The sequence below is a fragment of the Chrysemys picta genome, chromosome 3 (genome assembly GCF_011386835.1).
Source record: "Chrysemys picta bellii isolate R12L10 chromosome 3, ASM1138683v2, whole genome shotgun sequence".
Lineage (NCBI taxonomy): Eukaryota > Metazoa > Chordata > Testudines > Emydidae > Chrysemys > Chrysemys picta.
The window spans coordinates 14,785,093-14,808,649 of NC_088793.1; the positions used below are offsets into that span (position 1 = coordinate 14,785,093).

Sequence of the window (23,557 nt, forward strand, 5' to 3'; positions counted from 1 at the left end):
GATGGGTCATTACACAAAGTAAAAACTATTTCCCCATGCTAATTTCCCCCCTACTGTTACTCACACCTTCTTGTCAACTGTTGGAAATGGATCATCCTGATTATCACTACAAAAGATTTTTTCCCCCCTGCTGATAATATCCCACCTTAATTGATTAGTCTCGTTACAGTTGGTATGGCAACACCCATTTTTTCATGTTCTCTCTGTGTATATATATCTTCCTACTGTATTTTCCACTGCATGCATCCGAAGAAGTGGGCTGTAGCCCACGAAAGCTTATGCCCAAATAAATTTGTTAGTCTCTAAGGTGCCACAAGGACTCCTCGTTCTTTTTGCTGATACAGACTAACACGGCTACCACTCTGAAACCTATCACTTAATCTTTGGCATTATACTGCATACAGTATATTATAGGGCACTGGCTCACTACTGACTTGATGGCCTAGTGTCACCTGTGGTACTGAAGTTTTTTTTTTAAAAGTCACCAGCGTGTCCTCAGGAGAACCATCCCTGCTACCTGCAGCTACGCAGACTCTTAGCCGGGATATGGAGTTGGTTCTCAATCATTTGTCCTCATCACTCCCAATCATCCCTTGTAGTGGGATACCATGAAGCTACAATAAAGGAGGTGGAGCTGGAGCGGGGCGGGCGGTTAAAATGTCTAAGTAAAAACAGGACTGAAACATGTTTAGAATCTGGGTCTGGGGTGAATTTTTGTGTTTTGGGTCCATTGGTAGTTATTAGTTCAGCAGTTGTTTGAGACCTCTAGGTTATGTCTGAGTTTAATGTTTAAATCAGACAGTGCATCAGGGACTGCACTGATCTCTCTGTACACTGAGACAAGGATCCTTTTTGTATTTTTCTTTACATGCCTCATTTACAATGAGCAGCCGTGATTACAGCTCCTGACCTATAGCATTGGCATATCTGTAAATGTAAAGACAAGGGCAGAGGGGGAAGATAAGTATCTACATGAAAGGAAGCAGCACACAGACAGTGGTTATAAGGAGAGTTCCACGAAACCTGCACTCCTCCTCTGCTTGGCAGTGGCCCAAAAGTCAGCTCTGAATCCAGGTCTGGGTGTGTTCAGAGCTCAGATTTCTGTTTTGGGCCCACATCACTTCCACTCGCAGAAAAGCTGGATCAGAACCACCTCTGATGACAGATGAAATGAAAGAGCAAAGTTTAACAAAGATAAATGCAAAGTGCTCCACTTAGGAAGGAACAATCAGTTTCACACATACAGAATGGGAAGAGACTGTCCAGGAAGGAATACGGCAGAAAGGGATCTAGGGGTTATAGTGGACCACAAGCTAAATATGAGTCAACAGTGTGATGCTGTTGCAAAAAAAGCAAACATGATTCTGGGATGCATTAACAGGTGTGTTGTGAGCAAGACATGAGACGTCATTCTTCCACTCTACTCTGCGCTGGTTAAGCCTCAACTGGAGTATTATGTCCAGTTCTGGGCACCGCATTTCAAGAAAGATGTGGAGAAATTGGAGAGGGTCCAGAGAAGAGCAACAAGAATGATTAAAGGTCTTGAGAACATGACCTATGTAGGAAGGCTGAAAGAATTGGGTTTGTTTAGTTTGGAAAAGAGAAGATTGAGAGGGGACATGACAGCAATTTTCAGGTATCTAAAAGGGTGTCATAAGGAGGAGGGAGAAAACTTGTTCACCTTAGCCTCTAAGGATAGAACAAGAAGCAATGGGCTTAAACTGCAGCAAGGGAGGTTTAGGTTGGACATTAGGAAGAAGTTCCTAACTGTCAGGGTGGTTAAACACTGGAATAAATTGCCTAGGGAGGTTGTGGAATCTCCATCTCTGGAGATATTTAAGAGTAGGTTAGATAAATGTCTGTCAGGGATGGTCTAGACAGTATTTGGTCCTGCCATGAGGGCAGGGGACTGGACTTGATGTCCTCTCGAGGTGCCTTCCAGTCCTAGAATCTATGAAACAAAAGACAGCATAAGCAGCGCTCGGCCCCATGCACTCTCCTCCCCTCCCACTGGTTCCACAGGCTCATCAAACAAACGTGTCTGGAGAGGCAGTCAGCCATGACCTCGGCCACTGCAGATGCTGTGTTAACAGGGACTGTTTATAGAATGACATTGCAGGAGTGCTGGGTGCTAACCAGAACCAAAAAAGAGTCTCACTTCTATGGACAACTACTTGCGGTTATTCTTCACCTTCCGTGGCCATCACTAAACAAACCGGCAGTGGGAGTGCTATGGAGGAAAAGGGAAGAAAGTGGAGTTGTGACACAATGAGCCAGTATGGCTCCTGTGCCCATCTAGTACTAGATAAAAAGGGCTACCCTGCTATTTACTCTGCAGCTACGTAGTAGCTTTCCTTTGAGGGGCTCTAGGTACTTGACAAATCTTACTAACGTCAGTTATAATACCCTTGTGAGGTGGAGGAGTACTGTTGTCACAATAGTGACAGAACAATACATAAGGCCACATTGCCTTTACCATTATTTATCTTATAGTAGTGCCAAGACATCCCACTGCACTGTGTGCTATACAACCGCATAGATGAGAGAATGCCTGTCCCAAAGAGCTTACAGTCTAAATAGACAAGACCGAGTGAGTGGGGAAGTGACTTGCCCAAGGTCATAAATCAGGTCAGTGGCAGAGCCTGAAACAGAGCCCAACTCTCCTGACTCCTAGGCAGGGCCGGCTCCAGGCACCAGCAAAGGAAGCAGGTGCTTGGAGCGGCCAATGGAAAGGGGCAGCACGTCCGGGTCTTCGGTGGCAATTCGGTGGCGGGTCCCTCAGTCCCTCTCGCAGCGAAGGACCTGCTACAGAATTGCCGCCGAAGAACGAAGCAGTGCGGTAGAGCTGCCGCCGAAATGCCGCCAATCGCGGCTTTATCTTTTTTTTTTCCCCGCTTCGCCACTTGGGGCGGCAAAAAAGCTGGAGCTGGCTCTGCTCTTAGCAATGGGGCCTAATGGATGAGCACTAACCTATGTAAGACCCTTCATAGCTCTGCTCCTCCCTGTTATTTTCTCCTGGTTCTTACTGTGTCTCTCATGGCCTCTCAGCTCCACCAGGGGTACCAGCCTAGACTGCGCGCTTCTCCCACAAGCATCTTGTGCTTTCTTTCATGCTGCCCTTTGCACGTGGAGCACACTCCTTGAACTGATCATCCTTTTCTTCCCCTTTAAGTCCCTTCTTCAGACCCATTCCTGCCATGCCATTTGCCAGCTGGTCAGGGCTAAGCATTGAGCTAGTGTGGATGGTTGGTATTTATCTATTTGTATATTTATAGTTTGTTTGTTTTTTTAATCCACTCAAAAGATTCAGAGCCACCAAGTTGGGCATACAGCAGCTTATGGAAATCGTGTCTTCTCGCTGTTATCCTTGTCTTCCCTGCCCACTTCCCTTCTGTTTGTTGTACTCGCTCCTTGCATGTTGACTTGCAGGCCTTGTGGAAGAAAATGTCCCCTGGAAACATCAAGGGGAAGAGAGAAAGAGTTGGGCCAAAGAGTAACAGCCACTTTGACAGGAAAAATGGTCTTGTGAATAAGGCACTGGGACTCAGCCACAGACTTCCTGCATGATCTCGGACAAATCAATTAAGTGTCTCTGTGCCCCAGTTCCCCAGGGGCTAATAAAACTTCCTTAGTCTGTCTTGGACAGTTAGATTGTAAATTCCTTGGGGAAATTCCTTGTATCTATGGGGTTCCTAGGTGCTACCATAATACAAATAAACGAAAGTAACATCTATTTGGGTGATTTAGGCCTTTTCTGAGTTTGGTTCTTAAGATGGATGAAGGTTCTTGTTTTGTGGACTATTTTCCATCCATAATTGGCTTGGGAAGCATCACTACATCTAGGTTTTTGGCATCACATGGGACAGCATTGGGAATAGTAGCTGGCCCCTGCCCAGGGGGATTGTACTTGTGTTCGTGGGGGGAGGGAGGGATGAAAAAAGAGAGACATATTTCATGTTGGAAAGAGAGGACATAAATGAAAAGAGTTGAGGAGTCTGTGTAATGTTGACAGACCCCAGTTGTTGGGATCGAACTGGGGACCTCTGGAGCATAGTGTATGAGCCTCTACTGCATGAGCTAAAAGCCAACTGCTTCTTAGCTAACGCTGTAGAGCAGACTCATTTTATCTCTCTCTCTTTAAGTGGTCTCGGTGCCACTAGTGGGACAGAACACACTTAGCAGGTGTGTGGGTTACGTCTGCACCCTGTGTGAGACCCTAGGTCCAATGATGAGCTTCTGTTCTCAGGAAGCCAAAATCACAAAGCGACCATTCCTTCTCAATTCCTCTAGAGACCTACCTACCCAACAGGTGATACAGGTACTAAGTACTAAACAATAAGAGCAACCACAACCTAGGGTATTGCTTTTATCCATGCCTATCACAACATAAAGGGCCTGTTGAAGTCAGTGGAAAGACTCTTCTTGACTTCAGTGGCCATTGCATCAGACTCAATAAGAGCCTTGCTCCAGAGGAATGCTCCCAGATAGGAGGCGGCAAACTATTTGATGGTAACCATATATCAGGCATCACCCCTTATATACTACAGAGTGGCCAAGACGCTGTCAGACAGGTAGTTAGAAACGTTAGGATATTGCTGCATGGGTTGGTCTGCCCTGCCATTTAGCAAAGCAGCATTTGCTCTGCTGAGATATACTGTAAAGCAATGGAGAAGAAATGAAGATGTTTTACACCTCCTCCTTTGCTTGTTCCCCTTTGAACAAAAGTTCCTTTAATGTTGGAGATTCCCCATGAAGAATGACATATTTACTTTAGCAAGGACCCATGAAAGGCTTGATTTTCTGAAAACCCTGCTTCCTCACACAACCTATCTGTGTTTTTTTCCATTTCTCTGTTGCTGAGAGAACCTTATTTTCTTTAAAGCGATGAGTATTTATCTAGGGTTCAAGGCATCTACCCTGTCCATACTTGAGTCCCTATTGAAGACCCACTTCTGCCATAGTGTCAACAGTGAAAAGATTTGACTTGTATGTGCATTGCATACTGTTGCTCCCCTTCTCCTAACCTCTGCCTCTATTTGTCAGTCTGTATTTACATTGTGAGCTTCTCATGGTAGGACCACCCCTTCATGATAAGGTCAAAATGGATTCATCAAGAACAAATTATGTCAAACCAACCCAATATCCTCCTTTGACAGGGTATCAAGCCTTATGGATGATGGGAAGTAGTAGATGTGATATATCTGGACTTGAGGAAGGCTTTTGATACTGTTTCACATGCTTTTCTCGTGAGCAAACTAGGGAAATATAGCCTAGACAAACCTATGAAAAAGGTGAGTGCACAACTGGTTGGAAAACTGTACTCAGAGAGTAGTTATCAGTGGTTCACAGTCCAGCGGGAAGGGCTTGTTGAGTGGGGTCCCACATGGATCTGTCCAAGGTCTGGTTCTATTCAATATCTTCATAAATTATTTGGATAATGTCATAAAGAATGCATTTATAAAGTTTGTGGAAGATACCAAGCTGGGAGAGTTGCATGTGCTTTGGAGGACAGGTTTAGAATTCCAAGTGATCTTGACAAACTGAAGAAGTGGTTTGAAATAAATAGGATGAAATTCAATAAGGACAAATGCAAAGTACAGCACTTAGGAAGGAATAATCAATTACACAAACACAAAATGGGAAATGACGGCCTAGGAAAGGAGTATTGCAGAAAAAGATCTTGGGGTTATAGTAGATCACAAACTAAATATGAGTCAACAATATAATGCCAAAAAAAAAAAAAAAGGTGAACATCATTCTGGGCTGTTTTAGCAGGAGTGTTGTAAGCAAGAAACAAGAAGTAGTTCTTCTTCTCTACTCAGCGCTAGTAAGGCCTCAACTGGAGTATTGTGTCAAGTTCTGGGCATCACAATTCAGGAAAGATGTGGACAAATTGGAGAAAGTTCAGAAGAGAGCAACAAAAAATGACTAAAGGTCTAGAAAACATGATGTACGAGGAAAAATTGAAAAAATTGGGTTTGTTTAATCTGGAGAAGAGAAGACTGAGGAGGATCATGGTAACAGTCTTAAAGTACATAAAAGATTGTTATAAAGAGGAGGATGATAAATTTTTCTCCTTACCACTGAGGACAGGACAAGAAAGAATGAGCCTAAATTGCAGTAAGGGGGATTTAGGTTAGACACTAGGAAAAACTCCCTAACTGTAAGGATAGGGTGATCAGGTGTCCGGTTTTCGACCAGAACACCTGGTCGAAAAGGGATCCTGGTGGCTCTGGTCAGCACCGCTGATTGGGCTATTGACTGTCCAGGTGGCGGTGCTGCGCAGGGGGGCTGGCAGGTTTCCTGCTAGCCTTCGTGCTGTGTGGCTCCCGGGAAGCAGGCGGCATGTCCCCCGCTCTGGCTCCTACGCGTAGGGGCAGCCAGGGGGCTCCGCATGCTGCCCCTGCCCCAAGCCCCACTTCTGAAGCTCCCATTGGCTAGGAGCCTGTGGACAGGGTAGCATGCAGAGCCGCCTGACCATGCTTCAGCATAGGAGCTGGAGGGAGACATGCCACAGCTTCCGGGAGCTACTTGAGGTAAGAGCTGTCCAGAGCCTGCATCCCTGATTCCCTCCCAAGCCCCAGGCCCAGCCCCAGCCCTAGCCCTGATCCACCTCCCACCCTCCAAACCCTTCAATCCCAGCCCAGAGCACCCTCCTGCACCCCAGACCCCCAACCCCAGCCAGAGCCCTCACCCTCTCCTGCACCCCAACCCCTGAGTCAGCCTGGTGAAAATGAGCGGGTGAGTGAGGGTGGGGAGAATGAGCGACAGAGGGAGGGGAGGATGGAGTGAGCTGGGGGCAGGGCCTTGGAGAAGGGGCAGGGCAAGGGTGGGGCCTCAGAGGAGGGGTGGGGCAGGGGAGGGGCAAGGGTGTTCGGTTTTATGCGAGTAGAAAGTTGCCAACCCTGTGTAAGGATCGTTAACAATGGAACAAATTATGTAGGGAGGCTGTAGAATCTCCATCATTGGAGGTTTTTAAGAACAGGTTAGACAAACACCTATCAGGGATGGTCTAGATAATACTTAGTCCTATCTTGAGTGCAGAGGACTAGATTAGATGACTTATTGAGGTCCCTTCCAGTCCAACATTTCTGCAATTTCTGTGAATGTGTGGAAAGCACCCAGCACATTGTTAGTGCTACTGTAAATAAATAGTACTATCTAATGTTGACAGATTGTAAAGTCAATTTCTTGACCACACTTCAGTTCATTATGAAATATATTCAAGAGACTAAATATCCAATGTCAGTCATGTTTATTGCTAAAAGTCAATAATAATGTAGTACAGGAAAAAGGTTCTATACGATACCAATCTCCGGGAAGCTGGCTTGTGCAGCTCTGTTACATTCACATTACGCAGAAGGTGTGCTCCCAGAGTTACACCTCTAAAGCCATCTTTTTATACCCTACCAGTTTACAAGTAAAAGGTACAGCGTACATCACCTGAAACTAGAATTTTACCAATCAGTTTTTTACCTTGTTTTTCTGGTATGATGTACCCCTTATCTCTTTGTTCTGAACATATGCATTGCAGGTACCAAAGGGCGTGAAGGCATCTCCTAGGTTTGTACTAGGACAAAACAATGATATGTCTTGTCTTCTTCCTTTGGGACATTCCAGTACTGGCCTGGGAGAATAACTCCCTACCTGTTGCTATGATAAAATAATCATGTGTCCTGATCCTGACAACTTTCCTATGTACTTAAGCTAAAGCTTACTTCAGGTACTGCAAGGTGTTATGGGATACTTAGGATAAGAGAATAGGATTATGGTAAAGGTAGAGGCCAATTTAGGTTATATAACTGCTATACTATTTGTACTTAATTCTATTTGTGCTTAATGCATACTAATATATGTATGGTGCAGGTAATCCATATTAATATGATCTATATGCTAGCTAGGATATATTGGTCAACATTACCTACTTCTAATGTTCCCACCAGCAAGGTGTGTAGGAGTCTAAAAAGGTTTGGTTCTGATAAGGATCCAAGCTGTGGAGATCAGATAGCAGACTTGATGGACCATTAGTCCCTTCTAGTGTAGCAAATTCTTAGCTACCTAAATGTTTGTTTTCCAACACCCCTGCCAGTCTAAAAGTGGTGCATGAACAGCCAGAATAAAACATTGTTCAGCAAAAAACAAAACTGAAGGCAAGTCAACTGGAAAAAAAAACCCTACTTCAACCCTACAAACTACATTTGAATTACTCAAGCTTCTAGCAAAATCTTTAGTGAATAAGATATACCTGGCAGTGTGGCCTGGAAATTTGGGCCTTGTTGAGCCACTGAAATAAACAAAACCCCATCCCTGTCCCCTGGCGAATGCCCTGCCTCTAATTCTGTACTACTGATATCTGGGAACTTTTGTCAGGATCATGCCAGACCATCTGATTTATCAAGATAGTGTATGGAGAGATAGATTCTGAGGTAGACAGGACTGAAGACACATAGGGTTTCATTGATCAAAATCAGTGTTTTGAATTTCACTCAGAAACAAATGGATGCAATCTCTAGAGAGCAGGTGTAATGTGCTCCAGAGGAGAATCATCAGTAAGGAAGCAGGCAGGTGCATTTCATACTCACTGGTGTTGCTGAATCTGCCAGAGTACATGGCCCTCATCACTCTGGTAACTGGGCCCCGCACAATCATAAAGGGTTTTATCTTCACAACACCCTGTGAGGTAGGAAAGTATCATCCCCATTTCACACATGGGGAACTGAGACAGGGATAGACTGATTTGCCCAGAGCCACTCAGGGAGTCTGTGAATGAACCCAGCTTTCTTGAGTCCTTGTCATGCTCTGTCTACTACATCAATCCTTTCACCCTATAGAGAAACCATATCTATCTCAGGGAGGGATAGCTCAGTGGTTTGAGCATTGGCCTGCTAAACCCAGGGTTGTGAGTTCAATCCTTGAGGGGGCTACTTAGGGATCTGGGGCAAAATCTGTACTTGGTCCTGCTAGTGAAGGCAGGGGGCTAGACTTGATGACCTTTCAAGGTCCCTTCCAATTCTAGGAGATGGGATCTCTCCATTAATTATTATTATCCTGTGTTGCACTAATCCAGTATGATGGTAACAAGCACATGGATCACTGTGGTGTATACATTGCCAATATTGACTAATCCTTGCAGTACCTCTTGAGGTAGGTTTATTGCTCTAGACATGCTATCTAGCATTTCCTCTAAGGTCTATCCAGGCCTAACCTTTGTGGTGAGCCTAGATCTACTTTTGAAGTAGACGGTGAGTTGAGTCTAGATATTTTAGTGGAGAAAACACGCACCAAGAAACTTGGATTCCCTCCTCTCCCTGTTGTTATATAGAAGGGGGAGGGCTGCATATTGGGGGGGGGGAGAGAGGGGGAGGAGAGAGAAATATACAGCCCAACTAGCCTAGCAGAAAAGACATTGCCAGAGTGAATGAACTTCACTTAAGGTATGCCAGGTAAAACCTGTGTCCATTTTCCCCTGACAAGTATTTCCATGTTGGTGACAACAGGAGGTTAGGACAAGGACCTGCATGACCACACTTATCATTTGTTTTAAAGTTATTTCCAGTTATATATTTTTTTAAATAATGAAAGGTCAATTTTAAGACCCTTATTTTCTTTTTCAGAGGTACCTTCCCCTCCAATTCTGTGGCCGATGGTCTAAGAACTCCAGCTGGCTTGATGGGCACCTGCCACAAGATGGCGCTAATGTCACGGTAGAAAGAGGCCAGACGCTGCTGCTGGATACCACCACTGGCATCCTCAACTTGCTGCATGTCAAAGGTCTGAGGAGGTTTTTGTCTGTTTGTTTCTTCCAGGCAGTAGAGTTTCACTCTCTCCTTCCCCGCCCCCAAATCAAATAAACTGTGCCAAGGCACCTGGTCAGACAGGAGCGTAAGAGACAGAGCATCAGTGTTTGGTAAACATAGTGAGGATGGGGGGAGGGATCTGTTTAATTATTATGTATGCGGAAGGCATCGTTTATGCCGTTTGAAGCATAATGACAATATGAATAGGAATGCTTTTATTCCTGACTGCTGAAAGTGCAGCTCTTCTGCACAGCCATCAGGGATAATAGTGGTACTGGTCACAATAATCAGCTATGTCTTGTGTGGTATCTTTGATGCAAGTGTGTTGGAAAAGCCTTTACAGAACTAATGATGTTGTTACAGAATTATAGGCTACAGTTACAGAATGTAATAAATAATCCATGATCCTAGCACTCTGTTGGTGCTGTGTAAATAATATAGCACAATTAGGAGAGAAAGCATCAGGTTTGTAGTACTTACATATCCCGTGTCAAATTCAGATTTGTTGTAAATAGATGAAGCTCTGTTGGAGTCAATACACAATTAAGGACAAAAATAACCTGCCATTCACCAAAAGAAACATTTCCATCCTCGAAATGAAGGCTCCAATCCTGCATACCCTTCTTCACATGCTTAACTTTAAGCACATGCACTAGCCTTTTCGGGATTGGGGCCTAAAAAGTTAGCAAAGGACTTTGTATTGTTTTTAAATGCTTACACTTAATGGTTTGTAAGAGAGATTTCTTAACAAATGTCATAGGTACTAAGGCCCAAATCCTCAAAGGTATTTAGGCTCCTAACTCCCATTGAAATCGATAGGAGTTGTGCATCTAAATATCTTCGAGGATCTGTGGCTAAACCTTCATTGAGGACTATAGACACAAGGAATGTGATATTTTAATGTATTTTAACTCAGTTTTGACCATAAAGAAATCTGAAAATGGAAACCACTTTCCTTCCCACTTCTATCCCTGGATCAGAGATCTCCCAAAATAGCGGGGTGGAATTTTATCAGGTTTCCTTCCACCTGAACAAATCAAATAAATACTTTAATCAAGCTGGGGTTGAGATCAAGCCTGAAAACGTTTTAGCCAAATCCTCCCCTCCTCCTCACCAACCTCCCGCTGAAAGTTCTCAGCCTCTGATCTTGGTAATGAATGAGTCTTTTTCAGCCCGAATGAGATTATCCTGCTGGAATGCGTATCTGCATCACGTGTCTGAGGTGGGTCTGAACTAGAATACAGGATCCAAAGTCCTAGCAAATTTGGATTCAAATCTGGGTCTGAACTTCGTGGCTCAGCCCAAATCTATGAAATAAATCCAGAGCAAGAAAGGGAATCAGAAAGGAAGTTCAGACACAACTCTGAACCGTGGGCTTGATCCATAAGCCCAGTGAAGTCTATGGGAGTCTTTCCATTGTTCTCAGTGAAGTTTGGCTACCGTGTCTTTATGGCTTGGACTCCTCTCATATTCAAAGCATTTTTTCCCCACTCCCTCATGCTCCTTTTCATTCTCAAACAAGCCCATTCAGCTGACACACACTCTATGGTAGGTACAGTACAGGTATTAAACCAACATTCAAATATTTTAGGCTCTGAGAAGGGCGTTTATGATAGCAAGCACACTTGGTTCGTTTGTATTAATTTAGATGGAATAAATGGGCTGAAAGAGTCACAGGTGTTAACAGGACCCTGAAACTATCCAACATTAAACAGTTTTAAACAGGGTTCAGGGTTTTATAACCAGATACTTCAGCCTGCTTAGTACCATGGCAAACATACCATTAAAAATATTTTAAGTTATTTATTAATGATACAGAAAAGCAGGGGAAACAATTAAAGCATTTGGTTACGCAAGGCTTTCATTTTCATCAGATCCATTGTTCCCTTTCGCTTTAGCTGTAAAGAGATTTTATAAGGGAAAACCCCCTGTATGACAGTCTTTTAGACCAGAGGTTTTCACAACACATATTATGTGGCCGCTCTGACAATTTTCCCTACAATACTTAATTAACTTCTGTACTTGTTGAAAAGCAGCAAACCCCTTTCTGTAAGTGGCAGCGAGGAAGGATTCCCCTGTGCTCAGACTCACCCCGCATCACCAACGGAGCTCTTGATGCTAATAAGAAGGGGTGATCCTGGCAGGTTGCATGCACCACATGGGAACTTAGGTAGGAGCCCCCTAGTAGGGCATGGCCTCTACACACTGGGGCTGGGCAGTAGGAAGTAGAGATCCCCATTTAGCTCCCCCGGACTTTGCTCCTATTATGCTCAGAGCTTGTCATGGAGTGGGAGCCCCTCACCATGCCGGGGAGCTGCCAAGCCCTGCAGCAGCCTGGAGTCGTTGACCTGCTGCAGTAGCTAGAGCAACTGTAAACAGCGAGTGCAGCCCCAGGTGCAGGAAGCGCCGACCTGTCTCTGTCCCTGCCTCCCATGGCCCTTCAGTGAAAGACACCCCGCAAAGGTGGGTCGGGAACTCACCAGCCGTCTGCAGCGTCCCAGACTCCCGGTGTAGGGGAGCTGCCCAGGGAAATGTCCTGGTGACCAAACGTGTCTGCAGAGGCGCTGCCCACAGCTGCCAAGAAGGCTGCGTGGTGCAGGGTGCCGATCCCTGCTCGCATTTCACTGCCCTTGGTACCAGCTGTTCAGGAGCAACGGACGGGTGCTGCAGGGAGGGACTGCTGCTTTGCCCTCCCAATCTCCACCCATGCTTTGGTGGCTGTGGTGGCTGCAAAAAAAGCCACCGGTGGCTGCATGCAAGAAACACAGATGGTGATAACTGTACTTTTGGGGAATAAAGAGAAGAAGTTAGTTAAGATGGGCTGGAGCTGTTGTTATTGCTGTTGAGGTTTGAACCTGTTTTTTAGAAGACAAAAGAAGACACACACACAACAGGGACATGGAAAAAACAGCAACGAGAAAATGCAGCTTCTGTCTCAGGTGTTGACTCTCACTTGCAGACTCAGTGCTGGAGAAACACAAGCCCAGCACACAGTTTTGGAGTGGCTGATAAGACTTAGCAAAGTCATGCCATCATTGGGCCATTTAGGGCATTGCTTTTAACTACCTCTCTTGGGTGACAGGCTTACAGCAGTGTTGCAAAATATAGTCGTGGCTGGCTAAGCCAGAGCGTTATTAAACAGAAAGCAAAAGGAGAGGGATAGGAAAGAGAATAAATAAGATGGGGAAGGAATAGAACACACATGGGGGAAGGGGTTACATGGTCTTACAACCCAGGTGGCATTTGGGATTTAGCTGGTGGAGGTGGCAGTGTCATCTGAGTCCCTCTCTCTGGCCCGGTTTGCTCATGATGAAGACGTCACAATGATGTCCCACAGGATCCCAGGGTCTCAGGAGACTGCAGGGGTGGCAGCCGTGATGATGAAGTTCGCTCCTTCCCCTTCTTTCAGTCAGTCTGTGGCCACGATAGCCATCTTTTTCCCCAGAAAGTCTTTTCCTGAGGACTGCAAAGGAAGTGTTGGGTGGAATAGTCCATCCCCTTGTTATTTTGTCCATCAATTAGGTCTAATTTTCAACAAACCAATTTTGTTTAACTGATGTCCGGTCTGACACTTTTCTTGTTTACCAGGCCTGAGGTTAACACTGTCCTGGTGTTATATCAGGAGGCCTTTTCATTTGTATTAATTTAGCTTTTCTCTTTCCCTTTTGCACCTCTTCCCATCAGCCTGGCCCTACAGGCATAGCTGGATAACCTTCTCTTGGCTTTGGACAGGAGTCCTTTGCAGTGATCCAGCTACACCTCCTTCTGGCCTTCAATACCATCAGTCATAGGATCCCTGTGACGGGTTGGATCACAGAAACCCCCTTGGGAGCTGCCACCCGATGTGCCAAGACTACCCCTGCTTCTGTTTTCCCTGCCAGCTCAGGACTCCAGCACCCTGTCTTGCTGAGCCAAGACACTCCTGTCTGGCTCCAGACACAGACCCAGGGTCTGAATCACCTGTCCCAAAGCTGCAAGTTTACCTGAAAACAGCTCGCAGTAGCGCGCTTGTCTTTAGCACTCAGATGCCCAACTCCCAATGGGGTCTAAACCCAGATAAATCCGTTTTACCCTGTATAAAGCTTATGCAGGGCAAACTAATAAATTGTTCGCCCTCTATAACACTGATAGAGAGATATGCACAGTTGTTTGCTCCCCCAGGTATTAATACATACTGAGTGAATTACTAAATAAAAAGTGATTTTATTAAATACAGACAGTAGGATTTAAGTGGTTCAAAGTAGTAACAGACAGAACAAAGTAAGTCACCAAGCAAAATAAAATAAAATGCGCAAATCTATGCCTAATCAAACTGAATACAGATAATTTCCTCACCAGTTCCAGAGTGCTCCCTTTTACAGGCTAAGCTCCTTTTAGCCTGGGTCTAGCAATCACTCACACCCCCTGTAGTTACTGTCCTTTGTTTCAGTCTCCTTCAAGTATCCTGGGGGGGGGTGGAGAGGCTCCTTCTTTAGCCAGCTGAAGACAAAATGGAGGGGTCTCCCACAGGTTTAAGTAGACTCTCTCTTGTGGGTGGAGACCTCCCTCCTCTGCAAAGCCCAGCTCCAAGATGGAGTTTTGGAGTCACCTGGGCAAGTCACATGCCCCTGCATGACTCAGTCTTTGCATTGTCCCCATGGCATCTTGCATGTCTCCAGGAAGACTTCTCATGTGGATTGGAGCATTCCAAGATGCATTGTTCCCTAAGTGTCTCCTGATCAGGTACTTAACCTGGCAAATTCCTTCCTAAAGAAGCTGACCAAATGCCTCACAAAGCTTACTTAGAAATCAGGCAAGCATACAGCCCATATTCTTAAGCTCGAGTAGAAAATGATATATACGTACAAATAGGATGAATAGATATAGTAGATCACAACCCTTACGGAGATATGTTACATGGCACAGGCAGCACAAAACATATTCCAGTTATGTCATACATACATTTATAAGCACCCCCTCCCCATAAAGCCTTATGGGGTACACTGTCACACCCTCCCCCTGAACTTACTGCCAGAGACTTGGACACTGTCCATGGCGGAGGCAGTACCTGTAAAATTTCTGTTTGTTTCTGGTCACACTTCCTTTCAGTACCTTGAAACCATATGGTGTCACTCCTGGGGGTTCTAGCCCGTTTTGAGGTCCCTGGTCCCCAGATGCTTGCAAACAGGTAGGGATGTAGTATTGCTAACAGAATGCAGGCAGCAATACTCATTAACGTGGAGGTATCTTGGCATTTAGCCACCAATGCCATGAGGCGGTGTGCCCCAGTTTCCCCTTCTACACAGCAGCATAGGCCTGTTATGCTTTTGCTGCTTTTTACAGGTATGGGCTGTAAAGTAACACGCTGGTGGGGCTGTCCTGTCACCATCCCCAGCATGTATAACAGCTTATTCCACAAATCAAATATGTTCCACATCTTTAAAGGGTTTACCACTAGTGTGAATTCTTTTGTTTTATCCCATAGGTGAATTAGCAAAAGACACAAGGTTAACAGCAAATCTACAGTGGACAGGCTTCGTTCACTCAATTTGACTTGTTTAGCACCCATTGCATTTTCCCAGTTCTCTGTGCCCTCTGGTAGACCCTCTGATGCAGATTCCTCTGCCTCTTTGGGGAAGACTTCTAGTTCGGGCATGTGCTTGGGTCTTTGGCCAGGAAAGGGTGTACTACAACCATACTTGTCCTCGGCCCCTCCCTCTGGAGTTTCTCTGGGCTGGGCCCCACTCCCTTGTGAAGTTCCTCCCATGAAGAGATTCCCCCCCCCCCCCTGTCTTGGAGAGAGAGTTTTATCTCTTGCAAGTGTAGCAAGAACAGCAGCTCTCCCTGGGGTGCTCTGGACCCCTTTGGGCACCCCACTTTCTGTTTCCAATGGGTCAGCTGGATAGACCCCCTTATCCTGGAGACCTGACCCCCAGGTTTCCCTTAAAACCTGATCCACAGGAGAGGGGGCTGGCATTCTGAATGCAGACTTTTCACCCTCCTCCTGGGAAAGCCCCTCCCCACAAAAGGTGGGTGGACTCTCTGGCCCCCCCTGACCTTCCATCTGGGCTTCCCTCTTTGATCTCCCCTCTGGGTCCGACACTCTTGTGTCCCCTGAAAGGGAAGGTGATCCTGCCCCAGCTGTGGACTCACAGCTACCAGCTACGACAGACCTCTCGCTGGCCAGCAAAATCCCTCCCCTTCCACTCGGGTTGGGCTGGCACTCAGCTATAGAGTCCTTGGGGCCTGTTCCCACCACAGCGGTCCCCAGGACCCCAACTTCCACCTTTCGGACACACGCCTCTGTGCACCCCAGGGCAGGCCCAGCCCCCTGCTGACCTGCAACTTCCTGGCAGTCAGCAGCTGTGGTGGCCTCCTTGCTACAAGGTGGCACATCCCCCTCCCCAGGGGAGATGATTACGGGACAGGAGCTGGCTTCATCCAGCTCCTCCCTCTGGAACTTCCCTTGAGCCCCAGGGCTACAGGAACTGGCCACAACCAGCCCTGCCCCCGAAGCTGCATCCTTTACTGCTGCAGAGGAACCTAAGAGACACTCTCCTATTCCCCCAGCAGTCCGTGTGACTTCACCCCCCCCCCTGGGGCTTTTAGCACAAGATTCCTTCTCACTGCTAACCAACCCTGGGACAGATTCTGCCACACTAAAGAAATCATTCCCCAGTAGAAACGGTGCAAAATTGTTTGCCACCGTTGCAACAGTCAGCTCAGCCTGCAAATCCCGAGTTTGCATGTGTACTTTAGCTAAAGGTGCAAGGACTTTGTAACCCCCTACCAGCTCTAATTCTGCCATTTTACCTGGCAACAGATCCTTCTCCTGGATTAGGTCCCTCCTGACCACAGAAATCTCAGCACCCGTGTCCCTTAATCCAAGAAGCATCTGACCATTCAATTTAACAGCATGCATATGCTCATTGCTGGGTTGTGTGGAAGCAAGCTTTACAAATCCTGTGTGGAAAGAGGCCACAGCCTGGCTCTGAGAAGCCGCAGCTTCACTCAGTAAGGGACACTTATTCCTCAGGTGCTCAGTGGACTTACAATGATAGCACCTCTTGGGCTCCTCTGCTTGCACAGGAAATTTGGGTCGAGTACCAGGGGAATGGGGAGGTGACCGCCCAGCCTCTTTTTTCCCAGACCCAGGGGTAAAACGGTGATTCTGCTTTCCCCCAACCTTATACCCTTCTGCCAGTGGTTTGTGTTTGATTGCAGCTTGGGCTTGTTCATAAGAGTCAGCATACTCAGCTAATTCACCCACTGCATTTACCTTTTTGTCCCACAAATACTGTTTTACCTCATCACTGCACATATTCAGGAAATGTTCCTGAGTAACTAGATCACACATCCCTTCAAAACTGGTAATGCCTCTCCCCCGCACCCATTTATCTACCAAATCTCTCATTTCATTGGCATAAGCCACATTACTTAATCCAGATCCCCTCTTAAGGCTCCTGAATTTAACCCTGTAGGTTTCAGGTGTAACCTGAAACTGTTTCAAAACCAGTTCCTTAAATTTACCATAGTTTGAAGCATCATCAATAGGCATCTTATTGAATATGTCCAGAGCTCTGCCAGTCAATTTTGCTATCAATGTGGTCATCTTCTGATCTTCAGGGATGGCATGGAGGGTGCACAGTCTCTCAAAGGTGATGAAATATTCGGCGATATCGCTGGACTCATCATACTGTGGACATAGCCGCTCCCATTTGTGGATTTCTGGGGAAGTGGAGCCAGCAGGGGGAGGGTTTCGTCTCTTTGACTCCATAACAGCCAGTTCATGCTTCCGGGCCTCCCTCTGGGCCTCCATAGCCCTCTCGTGGGCAGCTGCCTCTGCCTCCGCCGCCACTCGCGCCCTCGCTGCCTCCCTCGCTGCCTCTGCCTCCGCCCTCGCTGCCTCTGCCTCCGCCCTCGCTGCCTCGACCTCCATAGCTCTCTTGTGGGCAGCCTCTTCCCTTGCATGTTCTGCCTCCATGGCACTAATTTCTAATTGTCTTAATTCCAGCCGTCTCTTATGTTCACTTTCTCTTTCTTTTGCTTCCAACCTGGCCAGCTTTAGTTTAATAGCAGCGTCACTGGTACTCATTGTCCTGCTTTCTTGTGCTGGGCTACGACCACTCTGCAGTTCACTGGAACTGAGATCGCTAGTACTCATTTTCCTGCTTTCTTGTGCTGGGCCACAACCCCTCTGCAGTTCACTGAAACTGAGATGCACTCAGCTCAGGGGATTCTTAGTTAACAGAGAGCTTCCTAGCGCCCATTGTTCAGTCTTTCTGGGCAATTTGCAACTTGTGTAGTTTTAACTTCTTTTGATCTTCATTCTTACTTATTTTGCTTCCTTTTCTGTCCCTACTTCCCTTTCCCGAAATAAGCAAACAGATAATAACAAACCAGTAACCACTTTGTCTGTTCTCCAGCCACCACACTTAAAACTCACTTAAAATCACTACCAGTATCTCAAAGCAATCAGCTGTGCACAGATCCTGCTCGACTACGCCACTGTGACGGGTTGGATCACAGAAACCCCCTTGGGAGCTGCCACCCGATGTGCCAAGACTACCCCTGCTTCTGTTTTCCCTGCCAGCTCAGGACTCCAGCACCCTGTCTTGCTGAGCCAAGACACTCCTGTCTGGCTCCAGACACAGACCCAGGGTCTGAATCACCTGTCCCAAAGCTGCAAGTTTACCTGAAAACAGCTCGCAGTAGCGCGCTTGTCTTTAGCACTCAGATGCCCAACTCCCAATGGGGTCTAAACCCAGATAAATCCGTTTTACCCTGTATAAAGCTTATGCAGGGCAAACTAATAAATTGTTCGCCCTCTATAACACTGATAGAGAGATATGCACAGTTGTTTGCTCCCCCAGGTATTAATACATACTGAGTGAATTACTAAATAAAAAGTGATTTTATTAAATACAGACAGTAGGATTTAAGTGGTTCAAAGTAGTAACAGACAGAACAAAGTAAGTCACCAAGCAAAATAAAGTAAAATGCGCAAATCTATGCCTAATCAAACTGAATACAGATAATTTCCTCACCAGTTCCAGAGTGCTCCCTTTTACAGGCTAAGCTCCTTTTAGCCTGGGTCTAGCAATCACTCACACCCCCTGTAGTTACTGTCCTTTGTTTCAGTCTCCTTCAAGTATCCTGGGGGGGGGTGGAGAGGCTCCTTCTTTAGCCAGCTGAAGACAAAATGGAGGGGTCTCCCACAGGTTTAAGTAGACTCTCTCTTGTGGGTGGAGACCTCCCTCCTCTGCAAAGCCCAGCTCCAAGATGGAGTTTTGGAGTCACCTGGGCAAGTCACATGCCCCTGCATGACTCAGTCTTTGCATTGTCCCCATGGCATCTTGCATGTCTCCAGGAAGACTTCTCATGTGGATTGGAGCATTCCAAGATGCATTGTTCCCTAAGTGTCTCCTGATCAGGTACTTAACCTGGCAAATTCCTTCCTAAAGAAGCTGACCAAATGCCTCACAAAGCTTACTTAGAAATCAGGCAAGCATACAGCCCATATTCTTAAGCTCGAGTAGAAAATGATATATACGTACAAATAGGATGAATAGATATAGTAGATCACAACCCTTACGGAGATATGTTACATGGCACAGGCAGCACAAAACATATTCCAGTTATGTCATACATACATTTATAAGCACCCCCTCCCCATAAAGCCTTATGGGGTACACTGTCACAATCCCGATGAGGCACATACAGGGTCACATCAGCCAACAGACACTGCAGTCATTGCTGATATGGGTTGAGTTTGAACGGGTACCATAGAAGTAGCACGTTTTTTATCTTTGTCCAGTCTTCTGTGTCATCTAGTCACCTGTTGCAGATACCCATTATTTCCCGTGTTTATAGACTGGCTGTGATACTTGGTTATCTGAGCCATTTTTTGTTATGCTCAGTCCATTTGGGCTGTGCATGATGATACTATTTGCAGGCAGTTTCTAGTTCATATTTTCTTTTTTTAATCAGACAGAGACATTACAATTAAAATACCGTAAAAGTGATTCTAGCAGTATTGCAATAAGCATGTTTTTTAATTAAAGAAAGAACGTGGGATGTACAAATAGTACCAGCTAATGGGAAGTTGCATCCAATGTATATTTTAATTGAGATTTAAAGAGACTGGGGGGGAAGGCAGTCCTGTCTCTCTTTATTGCTCTGTGATGGGATCTCTAGGTTGTTACAACAATGTGCATCAAGTCTGGGTTAATTATAGTCAACCTATCATAACATTCCACCTGTCTTGGAAGAAAGGAGGGACATATTTTGTCTTTTTTTTTTTTTTTTTTTTAACAAGAACTCAGTGTTTTTCAATGGAATTTAACTTGTAGGACAAGAAATTGCAGGGGAATTTTGAGGCCTTTACAACTGTAGCAATTGGACAGCTTTTCTATTTCTTTCCCTTAATTGTAAATCCTGATTTGTGGCTCAGTGTAGGGCACAGGCATCTATTTCCACCCCTGTTTTGACTGGGATTGCAGCATATATATTAGACTCCTAGGGCTCTCGTTTGCCAACTAAATCGATTTTCCGCATGTTTGATAGCTGCCGAGACTCCTCCAAGGCTTCCTAGGCTGAACTCTATCAGATCAGTGGAAGCTAATCCCAGTTCTGCTAACAAAAGGAACTGTGTATGACTCCTGCAGAGATCAGACTGGAAGCTTAGGCAGCATGGTCCCTCTTTCCTCCACTCACTGGCATGGAACAGTCCTGTCTCTGCAAGGAAATGCTGCTGCTAATTATCTGAGAGAAAGCTCTCTTGAATCCTCCTAGAACTATCGTAGGTACTTTTATTGCCCCCATTCCCATAGTATTTTACAATCCTTAATGCATTTGTCCTCACAAAACCTCTGTGAGGTTGGACAGTGCTACTAACCTCATTTCACAGGTGGGGAACTGAGGCCCAGAGAGATTCACACTTCCTCAAGGCCACAGAAGAAGTCTGTGGTGGAACAAGCAATTGAACCCAGGTCTGTTGAATCCCAAACTAGCGCTATGACTGCTGGACCATTCTTCCTCTCAAGCAGTAAACCTTGCTAATCTGTAGGCAAAAGATGATGCATTAAGGTATGGCCTACCTAGGTCCTGAGATCGGAGCCCCATCATGCTATGCACTATGCAAAATGCTTTGTAAGAGACAGTCCCTGCCCTTGCCAGCTTACAATCTAAATAGATGATCATGGTAGAAAGGGATACAACCTACAAACAGAATATTAGTAATTGAGGCACAGAAAACGTCAGTGACTCGGCCCACGATGACACAAGCAGTCTGTGGCTGAGCCAGGAATTGAATGCTGCTCTCCTCAGAGTCAGTCCAGGGCACTTGCTAAAAGACCATCCTCCCTTGCTAAAACTGTTTTGCTTGAGCTGGTCTCCAGCAGGTTGAAATGTCCAAGCAGCTGTCTGTTCCTAGATTAGAGCTGGATTAAGGCTCTGATTCAGTAAAGCACTTGTGTCCAGGCTTAACTTTTAAGTGTGAGTAGTCCCATTGACTTCAGGGGGACTAATCATCTGCACAAGTGCTTTTCTGGATTGCGACCTTTGTAAAATCAAGATTGGATTTCTTTTAAAGATATGCTGTAGTTCAAAAGGAACTATTGGTGGGGGGGGGAGGGGAAGTTCTATGGCCAGAGTTGTGCAGGAAGAGAGATCCCAATGGTCCCTTCTGGCCTTGGAGACTATTATGATTTTATGAAACGAGCGCAGGTTCAGTTCTGCAGATCAAACACCCCTTTCACATCAGTTCCCTTCTTGTGATTTTTTTTTTTTTTTTTTTACCTTGGAGCCTTTGTGAGGCTTTCCCCAAAGCATTATCCTGCCACAGGAACCAAACGTGGCTTTCCTCTGGAGTTCAGGTATTGGGATTTGGCAGCCCCTCGGATTATTACAGAGCAAAGAATACTTACTCCACCTTCACCTATTTTATCTCCTGGTCTAACTGGCCTTCCCTGAACATCTGCATTGTGTATCCTTGGGTAATACAGATTGTGACATATACAACTGGGTGACTTTCATCCAGGTTTCCAAGGCATCTACTGTAACATACCGTGTTCTAGCGCAACCAGTAATGTCCACACGCTCCATTGTAACCTCTCTTCCTCCCTGTTTGGCTGTCCCTTTCTTTGGCTCATACTGTAAGTGTGATCAAGTGTCTGTGATGCCACCTCAGTGCTGGTAGAGTAGAGGGACTTCCTCTAGATGAGATGATGCTTGCAGCGTTATGCAGGCTGCTGATCTTAATCACCATTGCTTGGCACCTGCACTGCAAGGAAAGAGGCCACCCAGCTTGCAAGGAGCACATGCCATCTGAACAGATGGGGATGAATGCAGCCGGCCAGAAAACATGGGCATCGGTCCTGGGAGTTGATTTCTAACTGAGAACATTCAAGCAGCTGCCTCTCTCTGGCTCAAGGCTGGATTAAGGCCCCAATCCAGCATAGCTATTGAGCACACACTTCAATATTAAAACATGTGTGTAGTACCATTGACTTAAGTGGTACTGCCTATGCACTTAAAATTAAGCGTGTACTCAAGTGCTTTGCTGGATTGGGACCTAAAGGTGCATGGGGGAATGCACTCTGTGACGTGTACAGCGAGTTTTGGACTCTTTGGGTTCAGGCAGCTTTGGGGGCAGAGTCAATGTTGTGAGCTCTTCACTCCTTTGTGTCTTGCTCTGTAGGAGCTCAGGCTGCGGTGAACTTGTGTAGTTCATCCGTGTTTCATGTGAGCATATCCAAAGGGTGCACGCAACAGGGTCCATAACATTAGTATCTTGTCCTTAATTAAGGCCAATAAACAATGTCTATGAAATGAGCGCAGGAGGAGCTACATAGCAGGATCTTTCTTTTCATTCTAGTTTGCTCCCAGCAGGCACCCCCTTGGAGGCTGAGAACAAGCATATCAAATGGACTGCCAGCATGCTGCAGTGCTGTTATGCATGATCAGTTGTTTGAGGAAAGATGTCCCAGCTCTAACAGTTTCCTCCTGCTGTTTGCCATTCGGGGATGCATGCCAGGAACATAATTTGTGAGGTTCAGCACATCTCCAGGGGGTTCTAGTGGGATCATCATAAAACACAAAAGTGAAGAGAGCTGGAAATAACAAGTCAATGGGTCCGGGAATATTGGTCCTACAGGGCCAAAGCTTATGATACAAAACTCTTTCCTCGTATATCGATGGTAGGATACAACCCTTGTGCAGAAGAGAGCGGACGTGTCCATTGAGGAGGTGACATTTCAAATAGTAGCAGATGCTTTTCCATTAGACAAAGGGCATTCTACTGGATTTTTCATCCATACAATAGTTAAGAGGATGCAGTTGATATAATTGTGTGTATGTCTGTGTATATGTGTATCTGAGTGTGTGTGTGTATGTATGTGTGTGTGTGTGTGTGTGTGTGTGTGTAATATATATATGTATGTATATGTATGTATACATACACGTACATATATACACCTTTCCTGTGTGACACGTAAAATTATGATTAAAAAACAATTCTTTACATCTTTTGTTTACATTTAGCACTTCACTCAGCTTGTGCAGGGAAGCTGGATTGGATCAGGTGAGAGTCACCTTCATCCTTTCCCCTGCACAATCTAATTATAACCTACATCCAAATTTACAAGCACTTATGTTCAAACTTATTTTTACTATGGGACTTATTTTAATGAGACATTTCATTTAAAAAATACAATATTTCTCTTAAAGGTATAATTGAGGCTGATTGCTTATAACATCAAAGCAAAACAGGGTCCTCAACA

General features: G+C 45.6%; 1 protein-coding gene across 3 annotated transcripts in view; it reads left to right on the plus strand.

The window, feature by feature from the left end:
- PKHD1 (PKHD1 ciliary IPT domain containing fibrocystin/polyductin) overlaps window positions 1-23,557 on the plus strand; it is a 380,982-nt gene that overhangs the window by 132,778 nt on the left and 224,647 nt on the right. For all 3 annotated transcript variants that reach the window (XR_010599356.1, XM_065587493.1, XM_065587494.1), the window contains exon 36: window positions 9,615-9,771. Coding sequence is in view for 2 of the 3 variants with exons in the window: in XM_065587493.1 (XP_065443565.1) it covers window positions 9,615-9,771 (157 nt within the window). In the remaining variant the exon portion in view is untranslated. The remainder of the gene's footprint in view (window positions 1-9,614; window positions 9,772-23,557) is intronic.